The sequence below is a fragment of the Sphaerodactylus townsendi genome, linkage group LG14 (assembly GCF_021028975.2).
Source record: "Sphaerodactylus townsendi isolate TG3544 linkage group LG14, MPM_Stown_v2.3, whole genome shotgun sequence".
NCBI classification, from domain to species: Eukaryota; Metazoa; Chordata; class Lepidosauria; order Squamata; family Sphaerodactylidae; genus Sphaerodactylus; species Sphaerodactylus townsendi.
The window spans coordinates 15289943-15310437 of record NC_059438.1 but is presented as its reverse complement, the minus strand read 5'-3'; the positions used below and the strand labels follow the sequence as shown (position 1 = coordinate 15310437).

The window sequence follows — 20495 nt, the reverse complement described above, 5'->3', positions numbered from 1 at the left end:
ACACTGTAGGTGTGAGGACGAAAGCCAGGTGCCTTTTGAATTGACTGACTCCTGATCTGTTTCACAGACAGGTGAGAGAAGCCACGGGTGTCGACATCAGCATGAGAGTTGGCATTCATTCCGGGAACGTCCTCTGTGGGGTGATCGGGCTTCGGAAATGGCAGTACGACGTTTGGTCTCACGACGTCTCCTTAGCGAATCGTATGGAGTCGGCAGGAGTTCCTGGGTAGGCCGTTTCACTGCTTGTTTTCATTAAGTCACCACCGAGCTAATAAACCAAAACCACACTGTTGTTTTTATGAGTAACTGAAAGGGAGAAACTGGCCGGCTAATGATGCTCTGCCACTGCTTCACTACGCTGTTTCCTAGAATCGGTGAGCCATCAGGAACATGGTGAACCAATGGGTCTGAATTCCTGCTCTTGGCAACCCAAAAGGGTGTGTTTGACACATATCTTGCAGTCAGAAATCACTGGGATTTCACAGTAATAAATGCTTCTTGGATCACAGCCCGATACAAGTATCCCAACATCTTGCAGACAGGTGCCTGTCAGTCTATTTTTTAAAAAAGAAAAGAATAAGGCCTTTGTAACTGTGGAATGGCTCTTTCTGAAAGCCGAACTTAATGTTGAGCTCAAATATATCTTCTCTGGCTGAAATATTTTCTTTGCTGTCCTGTGCTGAACATAATGGGGTAAGAACTCTTCTCTCGTTTTTTCTGTATTTACATTTCTTAACAAATCTCATTTTTGCTCTGTGGTAGTGGAAGGTTGGTGTATATGATAGCCCTTTTGAGGAATGCTGAGTGCTGGGGTGTGAAGGGAAATAGCCAATGATAATCCCAGAAGAAGTGCAATCTTGGAACCATTTCACGGTGCTGCATGAATGTGTTTGCACAGTTTTATGCAAGCTACAGGCGTAGCGAGTGGTTTTGGCTTAAACAAAAGGTAACGCTGTACTGCTTGCAGACCCTTCTTTCAATGATCATTTACTAACTTCAGAACATTCCTGGGCTGTTGTTCCACCCAAATATGATCTCCATGGCAATAAACATCAAAACTGGGCGTTGTGGGTTGGAAAAACTACCAGGCCACGGCCACACAACCCGGAAAACCTATAGCACCTGGTCGATTCCAGCCACGAAAGCCTTCGAGAATTCAAACATCAGAACATTAAAGGCCTTAAAACAACATTTAAATAGAAGTCTATCTAAAAATATTTGAACAGTTCAATAAAACATACATTCACATATAATAACGCATCCAGGGAGCAGGGCTGATAGTAATGAGTGGGGCAGTGCCAAGCAAAGCAGTATAGTCTCCACCCCCTTCCTCTGCTGGAAGATGACGATAGAAGAAGACGCACAAATTTCCCTTGGGAGGGAGTTCCAGAATTTTGGTGTAGAAGGCCCCTTCTCAAGTTGGCACCCAACTAGCCTTAGATGGCAGGGGCACCTGGATTAGGGTTTCCAAAGATGACCAGCATGGACAGGTAGGTTTCTATGGTGGTGGTGGTGGTGGTGGTGGTGGTGGTGGTAGTAGTGGTAGTGGTGGTGGTAGTAGTAGTGGTGGTGGTGGTGGTGGTGGTGGTGGTGGTGGAGGAGGAGGAGGAGGAGGTGGAGGAGGAGGAGTCTGGATGTATATCCCACCTTTCTCTCCTGTAAGGAGACTCAAGGTGATCTACAAGCTCCTTTCCCTTCCTTTCCCCACAACAGACCCCTTGTGAGGTAGGTGGGGCTGAGAGAGTCCTGAGACAACTGTGACTAACCGAAGGTCACCCAGCAGGAATGTAGGAGTGGGGAAACACATCTGGTTCACCAGAGAAGCCTCTGCCACTCAGGTGGAGGAGTGGGGAATCAAACCTGGTTCTCCAGAATAGAATCTACCTGTTCTGAACCTCTGCACCCCGCTGGCTCTCAGTAGGGGGTCCTTGATGTATATTATTGATTTGTAGGGTTCTCAGTGGATGACTGCATCTTGTGGTGACTTGCATGGGTCAGAGAGTCCACACCTTCCGTAGTCAGCCACTGTGTACATGGAGATATCGAATTGCGTACATGCATGCGCAAACCAGTTTTTTTGTTTTCCTAGGGTTTCTTGTGACATTTGCTTTCTATCCCCTTCTGTGGTGAACCTCGGTCCATGTGCCCTCGTTATCCACCCCTCATTTATAGAATCACAGGGCTATAAGGGATATAACAGGCCTTGTAGTTTAACCTGGGTAGCTTAATTACAAATGTCAATTGTTTGATGAACTAGATCAGGGGTAGGGAACCTGCGGCTCTCCAGATGTTCAGGAACTACAATTCCCATCAGAGGCTGGTAGTTCCTGAACATCTGGAGAGCCGCAGGTTCCCTACCCCTGGACTAGATGCAGTGTTCCTGGCATTTCACGCTGCGGTTCAAGATCTGTGGCTTTGTTCGCTAAAGTTTGATTCTTATTTGCCAAGCGAATTTTCTGCTTTGCCTGTTGTAATCTGAACAGGGTGTTAACCTCGCAACCAGTGAGACCGCACAAAGTAGACACCATTGTGTGTTGAGTGATTGTCTGCTGACTTAGCAGAATATTGCAAATACATGGCTGGTCAGGCTGGCGCTCAGATCTGAAATGACAAAGATGTGCCCAGGTTGACTTTTTCCAGTGAGTTCATTGGCCTTATGGATTGATCGCTCCATTGACATGCGCTATTTGTTGGTCTGTTGCTGGAAGAGCAGCAATGTCCCATGTATATACTATGGCTCAATCACCCTCTCTAAAGTCTAGCTAGCTGGGGGAGAGTGGCTGTGCTGGAGAACATAAGAACATAAGAACAAACCAGCTGGATCAGACCAGAGTCCATCTAGTCCAGCTCTCTGCTACTCGCAGGTGCCTTTGGGAGCTCACATGCAGGATGTGAAAGCAGTGGCCTTCTGCGGCTGTTGCTCCCGAGCACCTGGACTGTTAAGGCATTTGTAATCTCAGATCAAGATTGGTAGCCATAGATCGACTTCTCCTCCATAAATCTGTCCAAGCCCCTTTTAAAGCTATCCAGGTGAGTGGCCATCACCACCTCCTGTGGCAGCATATTCCAAACACCAATCACACGTTGTGTGAAGAAGTGTTTCCTTTTATTAGTCCTAATTCTTCCCCCCAGCATTTTCAATGTATGCCCCCTGGTTCTAGCATTGTGAGAACAAGAGGGGAAACCCACGTAATACTTTTCTTTCTTTGCTGTCAATTCACAACCAACTTTTGGTGACTCTGTACAGTTTTCAAGGCGAGAAATCTTCAGAGGTCTTCTCCTATTACCTGCCTCTGGGAAGCAACCCTGGACTTCCTTGGTGGTTTCCCATGCAAATGCCAACCAGGGATGGCCCTTTCTAGCTTCCGAGATCCAACGAGATCAAGCTATCCTAAGCTATCCCAAGATATTAGGGCCAATCAAAACGTTAGTTGGCTCAGCAGGGAACTCCGCTGCAGCCTGGGGCTCTGACTGTAATTCCATGCTGCCATTCGGAGGGCTTTAGAGAAGCAGGAAGGCTTTTAATTTTTTCTGCCTCCCCGTACTGCTGGAAAGCCTTCTGGAAGTGGGTCAGCTTGGCGGGGGCCCTATCCCCAGCCGCCTGGGGCTGTGGATGGGACTGAAGGCAGTTTTGTGATTATTCTAGCACTTGCCTACAGCCAGGAAGAAGTAATCACTGGAGGCACATCTCAGCTGTGAAAACGAAGCCCGGCTAGATCTGAATGTTGCATAAAAGCTGCAGCCAAAATAACCAAGTTATGTGATTGCTGTTTATAACTTTGGTCACAAAAACAGTAATTACAAAGGAGGAGTCATGTGGTAGCTTAAGGACTAGCGAATTTTGTGCGCCGTAAGCTTTCATTAGGCGGAGCAGAACCCACTTCGTCATGGCTCTGGTTCATAATAATTAGTTTGGTGAAGAGAAGGTGAAGAGGTGACATGATAGCCATGTTTAGATATTTGAAGGGATGTCATGTTGGTGAGGGAGCAAGCTTGTTTTCTGCTGCTCGAGAGACTAGGACCGGGAGTCATGGGTTCAAGGGGAAGGAAAAGAGATTCCACCTAAACATCAGGAAAAACTTCCTGACAGTAAGGGCTGTTCGACAGTGGAATTCACTGCCTCAGAGTGTGGTGGAGTCTCCTTCTTTGGACGTTTGTTAAACAGAGGCTGGATGGCCATCTGTCAGGAGTACTTTGATTGTGTGTTCCTGCATTGTAGGGGGTTGGACTTGATGGCCCTTGTGGTCTCTTCCAACTCTATGATTCTATGTCACAACCTATGTCCATGGTAAGTGGGCTCTCATTTTCAAAAACATATGCCATGTTTGTTACCCTTTAAGGCAGGGGTCTGCAACTTGTGGCTCTCCAGATGTTCATGGACTACAATTCCCATCAGCCCCTGCCAGCATGGCCATCTGGAGAGCCACAGGTTGCAGACCCCTGCTTTAAGGTGTTCCAATATTTGTTATTTGGAATAAGGGATACTTTTCTGGTCTTACTATATGGATTCCGTACTGTATCATAAATAATTATCTGATAGGGACAATCTCCACATGTGGTCTGCCTGTCCTCATTTTGGTGATCTTTGGGGATAATCCTGCTGCTTCTGTTGAAATGTGGCCTTTTCCCTTAACATTTGCCAGGTCTTTGCAAAGTTTATCCAGTTACCAAGGCAGTTCTGTGCCTCAGTTCTGACTGCTTGACTAAGGATAGTTGTGTACAGCGGTGCGACTTTCCTTCTCACAGCTAGCTGTGGTAAATTTTGCGCCTGATTTGAGACAATGCTTTCATCACATTCCAGAGTCCCTCTCACATTGCGAATGCCAGTAACTACATGGCTTTCCATACTTCCGAACCAGGCCCAAATCTGTCTGCCCCTGTGGTGAGGGTAAAGATCCACAAAGATGGAGTCCTGTAACACCCTTGAAGTACTGTTGAAATCTGGCCTGAGGTAAATAGTTCTCCTTTTGGCTTAAAGATACCGAAAGTGAGAACTCCAGTGATGTCTTTGCAGTATATAAATCCGACTAACTGGATTAAAGCTAGTTAATTAACTTAAAATGTTAAAAATGATGGATATTGATTGCAATAGACGTGCCAAAGCAGTACAGGTGACTTTTTGTCTGTTTATAGACTGAGGAGGTATATCCATTTAAGAGACAGCCATGATATTGGCAAGGGGTCTGGCTAGTGTGCCCACTCATATGGAGAAGGAAATGTGTTTTTCAAGTGCAGTCTTGTTTATTGTGTGTTCCAGAACATTGTCTTAGAAGGTCAGTGATGGTAGCCAGCTGAGTAAACTCTTGGACTGATAGTTCATTGTTGCTCTTGAGAGCTTCCAGCCCCATTTCAAGAGCTCTTCAGCTGCTTGTTCAAAGGGGAAAAAGAGTTTTCTGTGTAAACCTAAATCCATGTTGATGGGTTTCTTGGCACATTTGAAAGTTGCCCTTGAAAACAAACTGGGATGACCAATTTGAACACAATGGGAAGTCTATAACAAATCTCCTGGTGGCAGCTAATAAGTATCAGTATATCTAATTCTCAGCATGGCTAAATCTATGGTTACCTAAATCCAGAGGCTGGAGCACTAAGCAGACAAGACACATCTTTCTACAAACTACAGAAAAGCCCCAGGTTTGCAGAAAAAAAATCCTTAAATATTTTAAAATAACGTTTAAAATAACATTTAAAATAACATTAGCCCTCCTGAAAATAATGAAAATAGTGCCTGTAGCTTTAAGAAACAGATGTCCTCTGTGGTTGTTGCCGGGCAATCACAACAGTATCACCAGCCTTCAAGTCTTGGTTTCTGTCAGTAAAAGGCGGGGGCGGGGGGGAAAGGAAGGGTCCTTTCTAGGGTTGTTTTGACATTTGAGGGAGAATCCATGAGGGGCCAACTGGCAGCAACCACCACATGACTTGCATGACTCACCCAGTCCAGTTCATTGCTGTTGAACAGCAGCTACCCCAGAAAAGCCATGTGAACAGTGGTTAGAGTTTCAAAGGAGGCTCTGGGAGATTCTAGTTCTATTCAGCTGGGATCTATTCAGCTGGGATAAAATGGAAGAGAATGATGTAAACTGCTTTGGGCCTCCACTGTGGAGAAGGGTGGGATACAAATGTAGTTAATAAATATAGCTGAAGCAAGTAGGTAGACAAAAAGGTAGGCTAGTTGTTGGGTGGGAAGGACTGTAGATGGAGGGAAAGGGGAGGGGAAATGGAGCCTGACAGGAAGAAGGAAGCAACTCTTCTTAGGATTGCATTGTATTGATCTAACTACAATCTTAATCAAGTACTATTCAGGTCTATTTAGTTAGTTTACTCCTAGGAAAGTGCTCTTAGGATTGCCTTGTGCCATTGTCACCCATTTGGCCTTATCCTATTCGTGTGTATGTGGGTCTGCTGGACTTAATACGTGCATTTACATGGATTTTCTTCTTGGATGTATAACCATTGTTGCTTAATTTGTGGGAAATAATATATTTGGCTACACTTATTTTGACTTTCGTAAAGAGAGAGATTACACACACAGTTAAAGAGGAACGTCCCATGATGGATTGCCAATAAGCAAAGCTGTTAAGTAGCAATGCAGCCAGGATCCTCGAATCGGCTGCCAAGGCGTGAAGCTGTTGAGAAGCATAGATATGTCAACAACAGCCATTGATATGGAAATGAATCACACTGACCTTTCTGGGGGGGAAAAGGTTTAAGTTCTTTGTGTTCCCGTCTCTTTGCCTTTCCAGTCGCGTTCACATCACTGAAGCAACGCTGAATCACCTAGGCAAAGCCTACGAAGTGGAAGAAGGCAATGGACATCTAAGAGACCCGTACCTCAAAGCCATGAATATCACAACTTACTTGGTGATTGATCCAAGGGTAGGTTTGATTTTGCATGAAAATACATAGAGAGTTATGCAAATGTGCATCTCAAACAGTTTAGAAAACTAAACTGTTGCCTGAGAGTCTTCCCCCATTGGCTAACATTCTGTGATGTCACTGCATTCTGCCCATTGAGGGGGAAGCAGGCTGCAATGAAATGATTTCAAGTGTTTGGTGAGGAAGTGGTGAAACAGCTTGGCTAGGCGGAGAAGAGACAAAGATGGAGATTCTGGAGCGGTAGTGAAGTTCGTATCTGGCAGCAGAAAAGGAAATGAACCCGGAAGGTAAAAGAGGAAACCGATCCGGAAGTCGGCTGGTTGAAGGAAAACAGGAAGAAGTAGTCAACAAAGCAGAGACTTGAGAGAAAGTGAAAGAAGGCGAGCCAGAAAATAAGGCACGGGGTTAGGGAACAGGGGGAAATAATAATAATAATAATAATAATAATAATAATAATAATAATAATTATTATTATTATTATTATTATTATTATTATTATTATTATTATTATTATTATTATTATTATTTATTGGGTTTATAGACTGCCCTCCCCCGGGAAACAGGGAAATGGGGTTATATTCTCGTCATAGGGCCTAAAGCAAGGGTTTTCAACCTGGTTTAACTGGTGGGAACTTTTGGAGATCTGACCCAGAGTGGAGGGCACTACCACAAAGTGGCAGAAAGAGCCACACAGATACCCAGAGGAAACCCAAGTGCAGGAGAAATTAGTGGTAATTTTTAAAAATTCCCTGGGGAAAAAAAGAAGAAGAGTTTGGATTTATACCCCACCTTTCTCTCCTGTAAGGAGACTCAAAGTGGCCTACAAGCTCCTTTCCCTTCCTCTCCCCACAACAGACACCTTGTGAGGCTGGTGGGGGCTGAGAGAATTCGGAGAGGACTGTGACTAGCCCTCAAGCTGATGTCTTTCACATCACTCAATGCCAGACGCTTTTTAACTGGAGGGGCTTTTTAACTGGAGGGGCAAGGAATTGAACGTGGAACATTTTGCATGCAAAGCAGAGTCTCTCCCCTCAAGCCGCAACCCCTCCTCTATGTGGAATTAAATAACAATCCCTGGTAAATAGCATCCCCATAAGTCTCTGTTAAAGGGAGGGGACATTTTCCCCCTCTCCAGGCTATTGGCAACTGTACTACAGAGCTAAGAATGCAGATGGTGGGGGGTGGGGTTTGTGTCTGTATATCAAGGCTAAAGTATTATTAACGTGCTCAGTTGCCAGGGACTGCAGATCCATGAACCAATAACTTTTAGAGCTCGGTCTCCAAGGAGCATTTCAACAAGTATCCAGAAAAGACTGCTCTTTTAACTGTGTGTAATTAAAAAGGCTGCGCTGGAAGCCACCCACCTTCTGTCTAAGTGCAGCTACACTGGCATTCTGAGAAGCGGCAATTAAGAAAAAGCAGGAGCGCTCCGGGGCCAATCCGGTTTTCTCTGCCCGCCTCCCAAACTGCGTTTTTGTTTCGCTGCACCTGATTTCCAAAGCTCAGACTGGAGACCTGTCAGCCGGGTCAACACCTTTTCTGCCTTGCGCTTTCCCTGCTAACAGAGATGGCTGAAATGGGTTCACGGCTGATACGTGAAGGAGCTTGGTGGAGAAAGGGTGTGTTTAAACAGCCGCAGATGGTCCAAACCGCACCTTCTGTTGCCTGATAAGGCCATGCTGTTTCCTTTGTAATAGAGGGTAGCAGTCTAGCCACACAGAGAGCAAAATTGCATCCATGAATAATAAACCTTTAGAGTTCTTTCCAGCCTGACCTTCTATTTATAATCTCCCCCCTGCTTTTCAAATTAATTTTAAGTATCATCTAGTAAAAGTGTCATTCCATGATCCTATCTGCGGCAGAATATTGGCCCACATGAGTTCTGTCTTAACCATTCCACATCTTTGCTGCGGGAATACATGAAACTTCCTTGTTGTCGGCCCCTTCCGCACATGCAGAATAAGGCACTTTCAATCCACTTTCACAGTTGTTTGCAAGTGGATTTTGCTATACCGCACAGTAAAATCCAGCTGCAAAGTGCATTGAAAGTGCATTATTCTGCAGGTGTGGAAGGGACCGTACTGGCACTCGGACCATTGATCCACCAGCATTAGTATCTCAGCTAACCTCCAAGCTCTCGGTAGAGGTCTTTCACATCCCCCATGAAATAATCCTTTCAGCTGGCCAGGAATGAAACAGATCTTTTGAATGCCAAGTAGATGCTTTATGTCTAGATTACCACATCTCCCTTGTGTGGGGAGATGGGTCACGTTTCCTCGAGCGCAGTCGATGTATGCCTTTTTTGTTTCTAAAATTCTTAGTTGTGTCCTTTGCCTGTATTTTCCACCTAGTGTTTTTATTTGGGACTGTGGGAAGTGTCTAGAACAGGGGTCTGCAACCTACGGCTCTCCAGATGTTCATGGACTACAATTCCCATCAGCCCTGCCACTTGGCCATGCTGGCAGGGGCTGATGGGAATTGTAGTTCATGAACATCTGGAGAGCCGCAGGTTGCAGACCCCTGGTCTAGAATGTCTGGCTGTTGTGGGTTTTCCAGGCTGTGTGGCTGTGGTCTGGTAAGTTTTGCTCCTAATGTTTCGCTTGCATCTATGGCTGGCATCTTCAGAGGCATGCCACGGAGAGAAACACATCTCATTGTGACATGCCTCCAAAGATGCCAGCTGCAGGTGTGGGTGAAACGTCAGGAGCAAAAACTACCAGAACACAGCCCCACAGCCTGGAAAACCCACAACAAGCTGTGAAAGCCTTTGAAAACACATTGTATAGAATGTCCCTTGATATCTGTTGTAGGAATGCACGGCTTTGTCAAAACCGTTGACTGCAAAACGCTTCCTTTTTGAACCCTCTTAAAATGCATGCGTTTTCTTCCTCCCTCCCTCCTCCCTTTTCAGTCCAAGCAACGGTCCTCCAATAACCATCAGATCTCTGAAGCCAGAGGGCACGACGGGCTGAAGATCAGAGCCTCTGTTCGGATGACCCGATATTTGGAGTCTTGGGGTGCTGCCCGGCCGTTTGCTCACCTGAACCACCGAGAGAGCGTGAGCAGCGACTCTTCAGCGCCAGGGAGGAAGCAGCGGAAGGTGACGCTCTGTACTGGTTTTCGATCAAGGGCCCAACTAGACAGTTGAGTGGTCCTACAGGAACTCGCAACCATACGCTGGCTGCAGGTTCCTTGTGGGATCTCTGTTTAGCAGCATCACAGAGGCCCAATTCTGGTCGGGACCCTGATGTGGGAAGAAAAAAGACTCCTGACTCTGTCTCTCTGCTTTTTCCTGCCCCAAAACAGTGCCATGGTGAGCGCAATCTCTGCCCCTTTAGAGGATTATTATTATTATTATTGTGTCTGTAAAACTGTTCAGTGCATTTATAGCCATCTGATGTGCTAAATAATGTCCCCTTGGGCTGTTTTGGCTCTGGAAAATGGCTGGGGAGAGAAGGCAGGGACCCCTTTTATAGGGAGTTGCCACTGGTGACACACAGTGACACACAGTGCAATATGACTGCCAGTCCCAGTTGGAAGCTTGTGTAAACCATCATGTCCAGTTTGGGCCTGTGATTGATGTGGCTAGCTTTGAGGTGCTGCGGTGTGGGGTGAGGAAGTATCTGAACAGTTAGACCGTACTACGTCCATTGGTTAAGGCAGCCCCTTTGAGTTTTAGAAGAGAAGAAGAATGGGTTTATACCCTGCTTTTTTCAACTATAAGGAGTTTCAAAGCAGCTTATGAGCACCTTCCCTTCCTCCCCCCACAACAGACACCTTGTGAGGCAGGTGGGCCTGAGGGAGTTCTGAGAGAACTGTAATTGGCCCAAAGTCACCTACAGGCTTCATGTGGAGTAGTGAGGAAACAAACATTGTTCTCCAAATTAGAGGCCACTTGCTTCTACCACCTGCACCATTCTGGCTCTCTTTTAGAAGAAGAAGGAGAAGAGTTTGGATTTATATCCCCCCTTTCTCTCCTGCAGGAGACTCAAAGGGGCTGACAATCTCCTTGCCCTTCCCCCCTCACAACAAACACCCTGTGAGGTAGGTGGCGCTGGGAGAGCTCCGCGAAGCTGTGACTAGCCCAAGGTCACCCAGCTGGCGTGTGTGGGAGTGTACGGGCTAATCTAAATTCCCCAGAGAAGCCTCCACAGCTCGGGCGGCAGAGCTGGGAATCAAACCTGGTTCCTCCAGATTAGATTCACGAGCTCTTAACCTGCAGAATCTCAGAAACCCAAGTCTTCCTTGGCCTTCTTGTTCTGTCCTGGATGGGGTTTCTGTGTCACATCTGCAGAGCAAAAAGGAGATAAGTTCTAGTCTGTTTACAGTTTATGGAGAACATCTCTGGTTGCTGTCCTGCGAAATAGCAAAGGGCTTAGTTTCTTCTGGTCATAGAGACTCTTTCCGAGAGGTGATATGAACCCTCCAGCTGAACACATAACATGAACAGACACCTGTCCACCATTTTGGAGAGGAAGAGTGAACACAGATGTTTAGTTGTGTTTGTATATGTTTGAAAGAGAAAAGAACACCTTTTCTTTCTTGCTCAGGAGATGACCCTTCATCTGGCAAACAGGCAGAGGATTTCAGAGAGGCAAGTTATACCCTGTTTTGATTCTTCCCTCTGGTCCCCATTGCATTTTGACATGTATAGTTGTGTAGCTTGCCCAGGACGATTATTATTATTATTATTTATTATTATTATTGATTGGGTTTATAAACCGCCCTCCCCTGGAGGGCTCAGGGCGGTGAACAACATAGATAGAGCGCGATATCAGATTAAAATACAGTAAATATGAGTTAAAACGGCTCTAATAAAAATAAACCCTACCCCATGTAAAATGCAGCATTAATTAATTAATTGACTCAAGATGGCGCCTGCTATCAATTCCCTCAGAAAAACCCCAGAGGGGAAGGGGTGGTAGGATCTCCATGATGTTATAAAGGAGGCCCCTTATCAACGGCTAGTCTCCCCAAATGCCCGGTGGAACAGCTCGGTCTTGCAGGCCCTGCGGAACTCAACAAGATCCCGCAGGGCCCGGACAGCTGGAGGGAGAGTGTTCCACCAGGCAGGGGCCAGAGCTGTAAAGGCTCTGGCCTGGGTGGAGGCCAGCCGTATCATTGAGGGGCCAGGGATCACCAGTAGATTGGCCTCTGCCGAGCGCAGAGGCCGATTTGGGACATATGGGATAAGACGGTCCCGCAGATACGGAGGTCCCAGGCCGTGCAAGGCCTTAAAGGTTAACACCAACACCTTGAAAATGATTCGGTATTCAATTGGTAATCAGTGCAAGCGGCGGAGCACAGGTGTAATATGTTCTCTCATGGCACCTCCTGTGACCATACGCGCCGCTGCATTCTGGACCATTTTCAGTCTCCGAATCAGACGCAAGGGAAGGGTTGATTAGAGGGTGAGGCCAGAAAAAGCATCTGTTCAGAATTTTAAGTGGGGATTTCCAATCACATCTGAGGAATGCAGGTCACAAATATCTAAACTAGGACTGCTGTGTTTATTTGTGACATATTATTGTCACAAGCGGACCTCAAGAAAATGTGGACTTTTTTGTTCCCATCTGCCCTGTCTTAACCTGCAACTTGCCTGTGGGGATGGATGGATACAGCTGCAAAGGAGGATCTGAGTTTGGATTCAGGAGTGCTGTTCTGTCGGCAAAGCGGCAACCCCTCTTGAAGAAAGACTTTTTGCTCTGGGGAGGGACATTTTTACTGATTTTTCTTCCTGGTGCAGACTTGCTCCATACTATTCCTTGAAAGGGTTGGTGGGCAAGATGTTTCCTGACCCACAGGGGAAGTGGGGAAGTCCCATCCCTCTAGCGTTACTCCACTTTTGCTGCCAAAGATGCAAATTTTAAGCCCTTTAGCAACCTAGCTTGACTGTGAGCCCTGAGCAAATCGGCTTAGGCCGCATCTGCACAGTTATTGTCATTAGCCTGTCGTCTGTATTTGCAACTGGACTGGTTCGCTCTTGCGGGAAAATCCAGTTGTGAATGATTCTTATAGAATCATAATAGCGCAATATCCAATGATGTGTTGATGCACCCTCGGGCGGAGAAGGGAAAAAGAAACCCCCAACCAAAGGGGGGTTCTCCTTTCACAACCATCCCCTCCTTCTTGCACGCCCAGTTCTCCCTCCTTCCAGCACCCCCCAGCTCCCACGTGGCGGACACGTGCTTGAAACCTGTCAAAATGACAGCAGGAGAGACCCAAGAGAGAAACGCATCTGTTTCTCGCCTGCCTCTGCCAGATGTTCCTGGGTTTTGGTGCCAAAGCTGCAAACGTAGCCAATCCCCTGTTCCATTGACGCGAGGTGCCAACCATATCCTGTGTTAGCTAATTACCAACAAATGTGTTTAGGCTCTGCTGCAGGCGGAGAAGAGTTGCAATTTAATAAAACTCTTGCACAGTTCATTCTGTTTTAGAGGGCAGCTGTTTTGGTTTGCAGTAGAACAGCTGGATTTGATACCACCATCACATAAGGGACCAACAGAAGTTTCAGGGTATAACTCTCCAGAATCGGATCAAGTCTGACCAAGGGAGCTTTGCTTCTCATAGCCCGAAACTCTTGTTAGTCTCTGAAATGCTGGTGGTCTCAAATCCAGCAGTTGAGTCAGTCTCTTGGGCCCCTTCCGCACATGCAGAATAATGCACTTTCAGTCCACTTTCACAACTGTTTGCAACCCACTTTCACAATTGCTTGCAAGTGGATTTTGCTATTCCGCACAGTAAAATCAAGCTGCGAATTACATTGAAAGTGGGTTGAAAGTGGATTATTCTGCATGTGCAGAGGGGGCCTTAAACTGTCCCCTCTGGATGCATCACAGTGATTTAATTTTTTTTAAAGGAGATACTTTTTTTTAGTTTGATGGCCTTCTGAAGAATGATGGCTTATAATGACAGTCTTGTCTTGCATGATTAATTTGATTGCTGCTAATGAATGCAAATAGAACCACTGTGTTACACCAAATGCCTCTCTCTCTCTCTCTCTCTCTCTCTAGTCTGGATGGCTGTAGGCCAGAACGTGTCTGTCCTCCTGTTGTAAACTATAAGTGAGTCTCTCTCTTTTTTTTCTCCTGTATTCTCCAGTATGTGTTTTTCTAACTGTCTGCCATGGAAGAATTCTTTGCAAATTTCTTGCCCTCTTACCCAAAGAAACTATTTATTTGTTGTCTGAAGCTCTTACTTCTCTGGCAGTGTAGCAGGGCAGGGGTTGTTTTTGGTGGGAAGCTACGAATCCCAAATTGTCTTGATGATAAATAACCATTTTATTTTCCTTGTCTGTGTTTAGAAATACTTCTCAGAAGGGAAGGATGGAAGAAGAAATTCATGACAAAATGCTGTCAACCATTGAAGGACTCAGTTCAGCCAAGTAATGACTGTCTCATCTTCCTGTTCTTAAGGGAATTGCCTCACCCGCAGAAAAGAAAGAGGAAATTCTCAGTTCTTATTCTATGTAGGATGAAGGTGCTAGCCTGCTTAGCAAACCCCACCCCTCCGTCTCAAAAATGTGTGGGCCGTGGTTATTAGCTCTCAGCAAGCACGTTCTTTCCCCTTCCTCCTACTTTACATTCTCTAGAAGTTTTCTTAACAGGCTCTGGGGCTGAAACCGTGCACCTTTGCGGAGATGTCAGCCCTTTCAAACAGTGCAACAAAAGAAAACTTCGGTAGAAAAGAGACGAAATAATTGGAACTGTCGTTGTGTGAAAATGTAGCTTAGCACCCATTCAATGAAATGAGGGCCTCTTGCAACCGGCTGTGGTTTGGGGGAAGGAGAAAAAAAGAAAGTGTTACAGGATGAGAAATTGAGAAATGGTTTCTCCAACTTGGTTGATTGGATAGTAGGTTTAGGGTTGCAGGCCTTCGTTGGCACATTCAGAAATCAACTAGCTAAATGCAGATTGCAATAAGTATTTTGCGCTTAGGTTTGCATAACAGATGTGGGAGAAACTGGGAATGCATCTGAGACCCTAGTATTTAAAATCAACAACCTTTCTGAAATCCAGTCTTCAACAGTTTGTAAAAGATAAGAGTTTCAGCTCAGAAATGGCCATTAAAATTCCACAATTCTGGCCACGCTTAGAAAAACCAGTTAATGAGCCATTTGAGGAATAACATTTGCAGAGTTCACATTAATGTGAGTGGTTTCAGAGAGTAGCTGTGTTGGACTTTGGGAGAACAATTGGATTTGGTTTCAGTAGCAACTTAGAGGCCAACAAGATTTCCAGAGCATAAGATATGTAGAGTCAAGGCCAGAGGCATATCTAGGGAAAATGTAGCCCAGTGCAAAATCTGAGTTTTCTGCCCCCCCCCTGCCCCCGTATGGGTGGCTGCCCTCCCTCACCACAACCAAACAATGTATTTTTGCACCAGGTCTTGAAGTCAGTGTATGAACCCGGGGGGAAGGAGGAAGGGTGTGTGTGTGTGGGGGGGGCGATTTTCCACCCCTCACGTGACTAATGGCCGTAGCCCAAGGACATTTGACCCCACATGTCCCCCCTGGTCAAGGCTCCCTTTGACAGCTATCAAAGTGATGAGAGTCTATGACATTATATATTTTTTTATTTATATATTAGATTTTATACCGCCCATCCCCGAAGGGCTTTGGGCGGTGTACAGCAGGCCTGCAACAACAGTACATAATAACATTAAACACAGCAGGCTAAAAACAACATTGTATATATAAAAACAAAGGTAATTTAAAACAATTTACAAATGTATAACCGTAAAACACAGCAGCAGCAATAATACATGTGGCGCCCGATCCCAAGGCCGGGAGGGGACAGTACTGATTAAATAGTATATCAAGGGCATCCTAGAGTGGGAATCCGTGGCTGGCCTCACCAAAGGCCCGGTGGAACAGAACTGGGGGGAATCAAAGTATACCTGCACTTAAGTATGTATACCTGCAATGAAGTAGGAACGTTAAATTGACCACATGTATGTTCATCCATGTATGTTCACATGTATGTTCACATATCAGAAATTGTAAGGATGAGAGTAAATGTAATCCTAGGTGCCTTTTACCAAAATAGCGGAGGGAGGGTGAGGTCAGCAAAGAATTATACTTTTTCTGTTCCTGTGTCATGCTGATACATAGACTGCTATTTTTATTCTGTGGCCAGGAAACTGGAAATAATTTTAAAGCTGTAATCTAGAAGCTTTCTACCTGTAGTCTTCAGTAAGGCTACGAAGAGACCTGGTGAGATTTGTACTAGGGACTTGCAGTTTCTGTAAGTCACGATCCTGCACTAGTTCTCAGGAGTCCAAACCTCTCCCTTGCATTTTCATATTTCTGTATTCTCCCTGCGTTTCTCAGTGGCGTTTTCTTTTTTTACTGCAGGCCCTGGTGTGGTAACACAGACGACTTTCGCGGGCTATGTGGATTTTTGCTGTTTTTCGTAGAGATGGGACTCGAAAAAGAGGTTGGTGAGAGATAAGCAGACTTCTCAAGCATGTTTTTAAAAGCAAATGGATCTCAGCTCCTCACGCAGCATTACGGCTTTCCTGTTCGAAGACTCTTGTGAGGGGTTCAGAACAGGTTGCGAGGCTGTATTGAGCTGAAGTCCCTGATTCCAGGCAAGATCTACTCAGTGTGCAAAACCCATCAATGCAGCCAAAGGAGCTGTTTTTTGGAGGAACCAGGTTTGATTCTCCGCTCTGCCGCCTGAGCTGTGGAGGCTTATCTGGGGAATTCAGATTAGCCTGTACACTCCCACACACGCCAGCTGGGTGACCTTGGGCTAGTCACAGCTTTTTGGAGCTCTCTCAGCCCCACCTACCTCAGAGGGTGTTTGTTGTGAGGGGGGAAGGGCAAGGAGATTGTAAGCCCTTTGAGTCTCCTGCAGGAGAGAAAGGGGGGATATAAATCCAAACTCTTCTTCTTCCTCTAGCTTGAATAATGCTGTTGGTATTCTTTTCTTTTGAAAATGGAGGTGCCACCCTATGAAGGAAAGCCCTTTCTTGAAACCCTTTCTTCCTCGTAACGTACCGAGAGAACAGCGTTCTTTAATCCAGACTCTGAAACAGCTGAGTTTTTAAAGATTTTATTGAAAAGAAAGACAGGAAAGATAACTAAGGAAAATAAACCAGTTCCAATTTAAACAAAACTAGGCAGTGGTCGGCACCAGACTGGGCAAAGTCTCCTCCTAGTCTGAAGTCTGAAATTAGAATGATTTTCTGTGTTATCTGTGCTCAGGTTGTACTGTTCCGTTTCAGTATCGCACAATTCCCATCCCGAAACTGAGGAGCTATTTTGTCTGCGCCAGCGTCGTACTGATGTGTATGTTTCTGGTACAGATATTCATAATGCCACGGTGAGAATGTTTTTTTCTTTTAAAACCTGTTATCTGCAAGCACGCGTGTGCGCGCACACTCACAGACACACACACAATCTAGTTGGGTACCAAACTGCAAAATCAACTGGACTTTTGCCACTGCAAGTTGAGGATTTTGCATCGTTGGATGCTCACTCGGGGAAATTAAAAACACGTTGGAAACATGTAAGCTTTGCACGACCTAAAGCAGACCTGGGCATTATACGGCCCGCGGGCCACATCCGGCCTGCCGGATGACCCTGACTGGCCCCCCTGCCGTGCTGGGGAGCGAGGCGTCTTTGAAAGCCCCGCAGAAGCCGGTTGCCTTGGCTGCCGGCTTCTGTGGGGCTTTCAAAAGCGCCTCGCCCCCCTGCCTTTTGGCCCGGCCCTCCACAATATTTTCTGTTTCTTATGCGGCCCCATGGAAAAAATAATTGCCCACCCCTGACCTAAAGGTTTCTTCCTTGGAAGCCTGCTAGGCCGAGGCTGAACTTAATTGTGAAGTAAATAGAAGTCACTTTTCCATAGACATTTGACTAGACCAGTGAAAACACAGATCAGAGAACAACAAAGTTTGTTTAACAGAATATGTGTATGCCTGATGTGGACTTCAGGTTGTCCTTTTGAGAGACGAACAGGACTCTCACTCGTGCCTGAATGATCATGATCAAGGAAATGGGCTGCAAAACGCTTTCATAAGTAGCTATTACCTCCCATATACTGAGCACCGCCCTCGCTACTAGTGGGTTAACGCAGTGCTTTGAATATCAATTCAGGTTTTTAAAAAGTGACGCAGAGTTAGCTTTAGAATCTCAGGTCTTAAACCTGCATGAAACACGCCATGTAAGCGATCATCTGTTCTCCCCCGGGGAACCTGATCACGAATAATATTTTTTTTTCTTATCGCTGTGTCATTTCTGCCTCCCTGTTCCCTTCTCTGTTTCAGAACTGCAAAATTAGGGATTTCGTTTGGAATCGTGGCCCTCATAATGGGACTTATTTTGTGCATTTGTTTTGCCGATAAATGTTGGGTGAGTGAATCGTAACTGGAAAGATCCAAAGTAGAAATGTTTCTTTTTTAAAAAAAAGACACAAAACTTCTGGTTTATATTTATTAATCTGAATTTGAAACCAGCATCTGTATATTGAAACGGAGTGGTATAAATAAACTATTCATCGAAATGCTTTTAAAATGCTTTTTCATCTTGCTGAGCCCGAATGCGTCCTCCACCCCCCCCCCCGTCCATTTTAGTATAATATGGCAAAGGAGTCTGCTATTCAAACTGCTTTTGAACGCCACCTACACACTCCCAAGTATAAATCAGCGCTGTGCCGTGCGGGGCTGCCATTCATCAGAAAAGCGAGACATAGCTGCATGGTCCCTTCGGGTGAATTCATAAGAGCCGTGCAGGGTACTGAGTTAGCAACTTGGAGGCGGGCCGGGTTTCATAACCTAGAAAGATTTCCTTTCCTTTTTTTTAAAAAAAAAATGGGTATCTGAAATGCTAAAGGCACATCGTTAATCTGCAAAGTCCTGCATGTGGTTGAATGCTATTATTCCGGAAATGTGAATATAAGGAGGGTGTCATACAGAAACAAGTCATAGTCTATTAAAAAGCATTCATAAGTAACCCGACGGTTGAAGCAATGGTTTCTGGGAGCATTGAGAACCAGTGCCCTGTACTGGTTAAAGCAAGGGTCCCCAGTGGGGGACCTGTGGTCTCCATCATGCCTCCCAACACCTTTCCAAATGTTTCTAGAAAATCAACAGGGCCAGGTTGGGTCTTGCCCAGTAAGGATTTTGAATGTCCCTGCAGATTTGATTGGCTGGGCAGATTTTTAAGAATGTGTGACTGAAGGTAAGCTGCAAGCAGCCATTTTGTGACTGTGCCCTTCATGTGGTGTCAGAATTCCAAAGGTTCCCATGAGTTCCAAAAGGTTGGGGACCCCCTCGATTAAAGGGTTGGACTAACCCAAGGAGACCCACTAACCCCAATTCCCACTCACCAGAAAACTAACTGAATGACCTTGAGTGGGTCTGTGTGTGCCTTTTGGACTCCTTACTTGTTCCTAACACCACAGGGTGGTCGTTGCGGGGATAAAATGAAGGTTGTGAAAGAGTCATGTCTGCTGCTCGTGCTATCCTTGTACAAAGGGGTGGGCTCAGCATGTACTAAAGGGATAAATAATGGCGGGAGAAATGTTGGAAGCCCATTGGACATACACTTCGTGTTGAAATATGGTGTGTGTTTTTGCTTGTAGAGAAATTGCTCGGAACAGTGGCCTCCCTTGAGGTATCTGTGCACGTTTTCGAAGAAAGTCAAGACGATGCCGACTGTGAGACTTCCTCTGGCCGCCATTGCAATTGGCTCTTTGTTAATCATCGCAGTTTTCAACCTGGTAAGTTTGCTTTGTCTGGTTTTTTCACTCGGTAGCAAAGTGTTCCCTTTCACCTTCTGTTTTTCCCAAACTGGGAAGGAAGGCTGACGGCAATTTTTTTTCCCCATTTAAGTCCTACGGCGAGGGAACAAAATCCTCCCAAGCCAAATGTTACCTCTCCATTTTCTGCCTTCTGCCTTCCTTTTTCCGGTTTTTACATATCTAGTCAAGGGTCTCTCCCATTGTTCTCTGCAGTTCTTTAAATTCTCGGGTTTGCTAACCAGCTTTGAATTCTTTATTTAGCCAATGACCCCACCCAGTGGAAACTATACTGCACCATCTACTGAAGAATCGGCAGACCTGGTAAGTAAAAAGTAAAAAATGTGTATCATAAATAAATAGCTTGCTCGATAGGGGAAGCCTGCAATTTCTCCAGAATTCCCTGTTGCTTACCTGAAAATATTATATTGAGTCTTGATCATTTGGGACTCAAACTCCATCCAAGTTTCTATTTCCTTTCTCTGCAGTAGGCATGCCATTGTCCACTAGCACTGGCAGACTAGTCAGCTGACGGCCTAGTACAGTGATGGCGAACCTTTTTGAGACCGAGTGCCCAAATTGCGACCCAAAACCCACTTATTTATTGCAAAGTGCCAACAGGGTAATTTAACCTGAATATTGAGGTTTTTGTTTAGAAAAAATGGTTGGCTCAGAGGCATGTGTTACTCAGGAGTAAGCTTGGTGGTAGTCAATGGCTTTGCTTTGAAGCAACCATGCAACTCTTCCAACGGGTGAATCACGACTCTAGGAGGGTTTACTCAGAAGCAAGCCCCATTGCCACAACTGAGCTTACTCCTAAGTAAAGGATTGCGCTTTAGTTTAACAGCGCTTAACAGGGTTACCCACACTACT

The 20495-nt window shown here is 45.6% G+C and overlaps 1 protein-coding gene across 1 annotated transcript in view; it reads left to right on the top strand.

Annotated features, from left to right (window-relative positions):
* The window catches only part of ADCY7 (adenylate cyclase 7), a 54405-nt gene that overhangs the window by 23875 nt on the left and 10035 nt on the right, over nt 1–20495 (top strand). Inside the window, exons 9-19 of the mRNA XM_048515957.1 lie at nt 68–226; nt 6744–6876; nt 9788–9976; nt 11427–11470; nt 13890–13940; nt 14180–14260; nt 16232–16313; nt 17107–17204; nt 18151–18235; nt 19467–19604; nt 19887–19946. Of these exons, the coding sequence (XP_048371914.1) occupies nt 68–226; nt 6744–6876; nt 9788–9976; nt 11427–11470; nt 13890–13940; nt 14180–14260; nt 16232–16313; nt 17107–17204; nt 18151–18235; nt 19467–19604; nt 19887–19946 (1120 nt within the window). The remainder of the gene's footprint in view (nt 1–67; nt 227–6743; nt 6877–9787; nt 9977–11426; nt 11471–13889; nt 13941–14179; nt 14261–16231; nt 16314–17106; nt 17205–18150; nt 18236–19466; nt 19605–19886; nt 19947–20495) is intronic.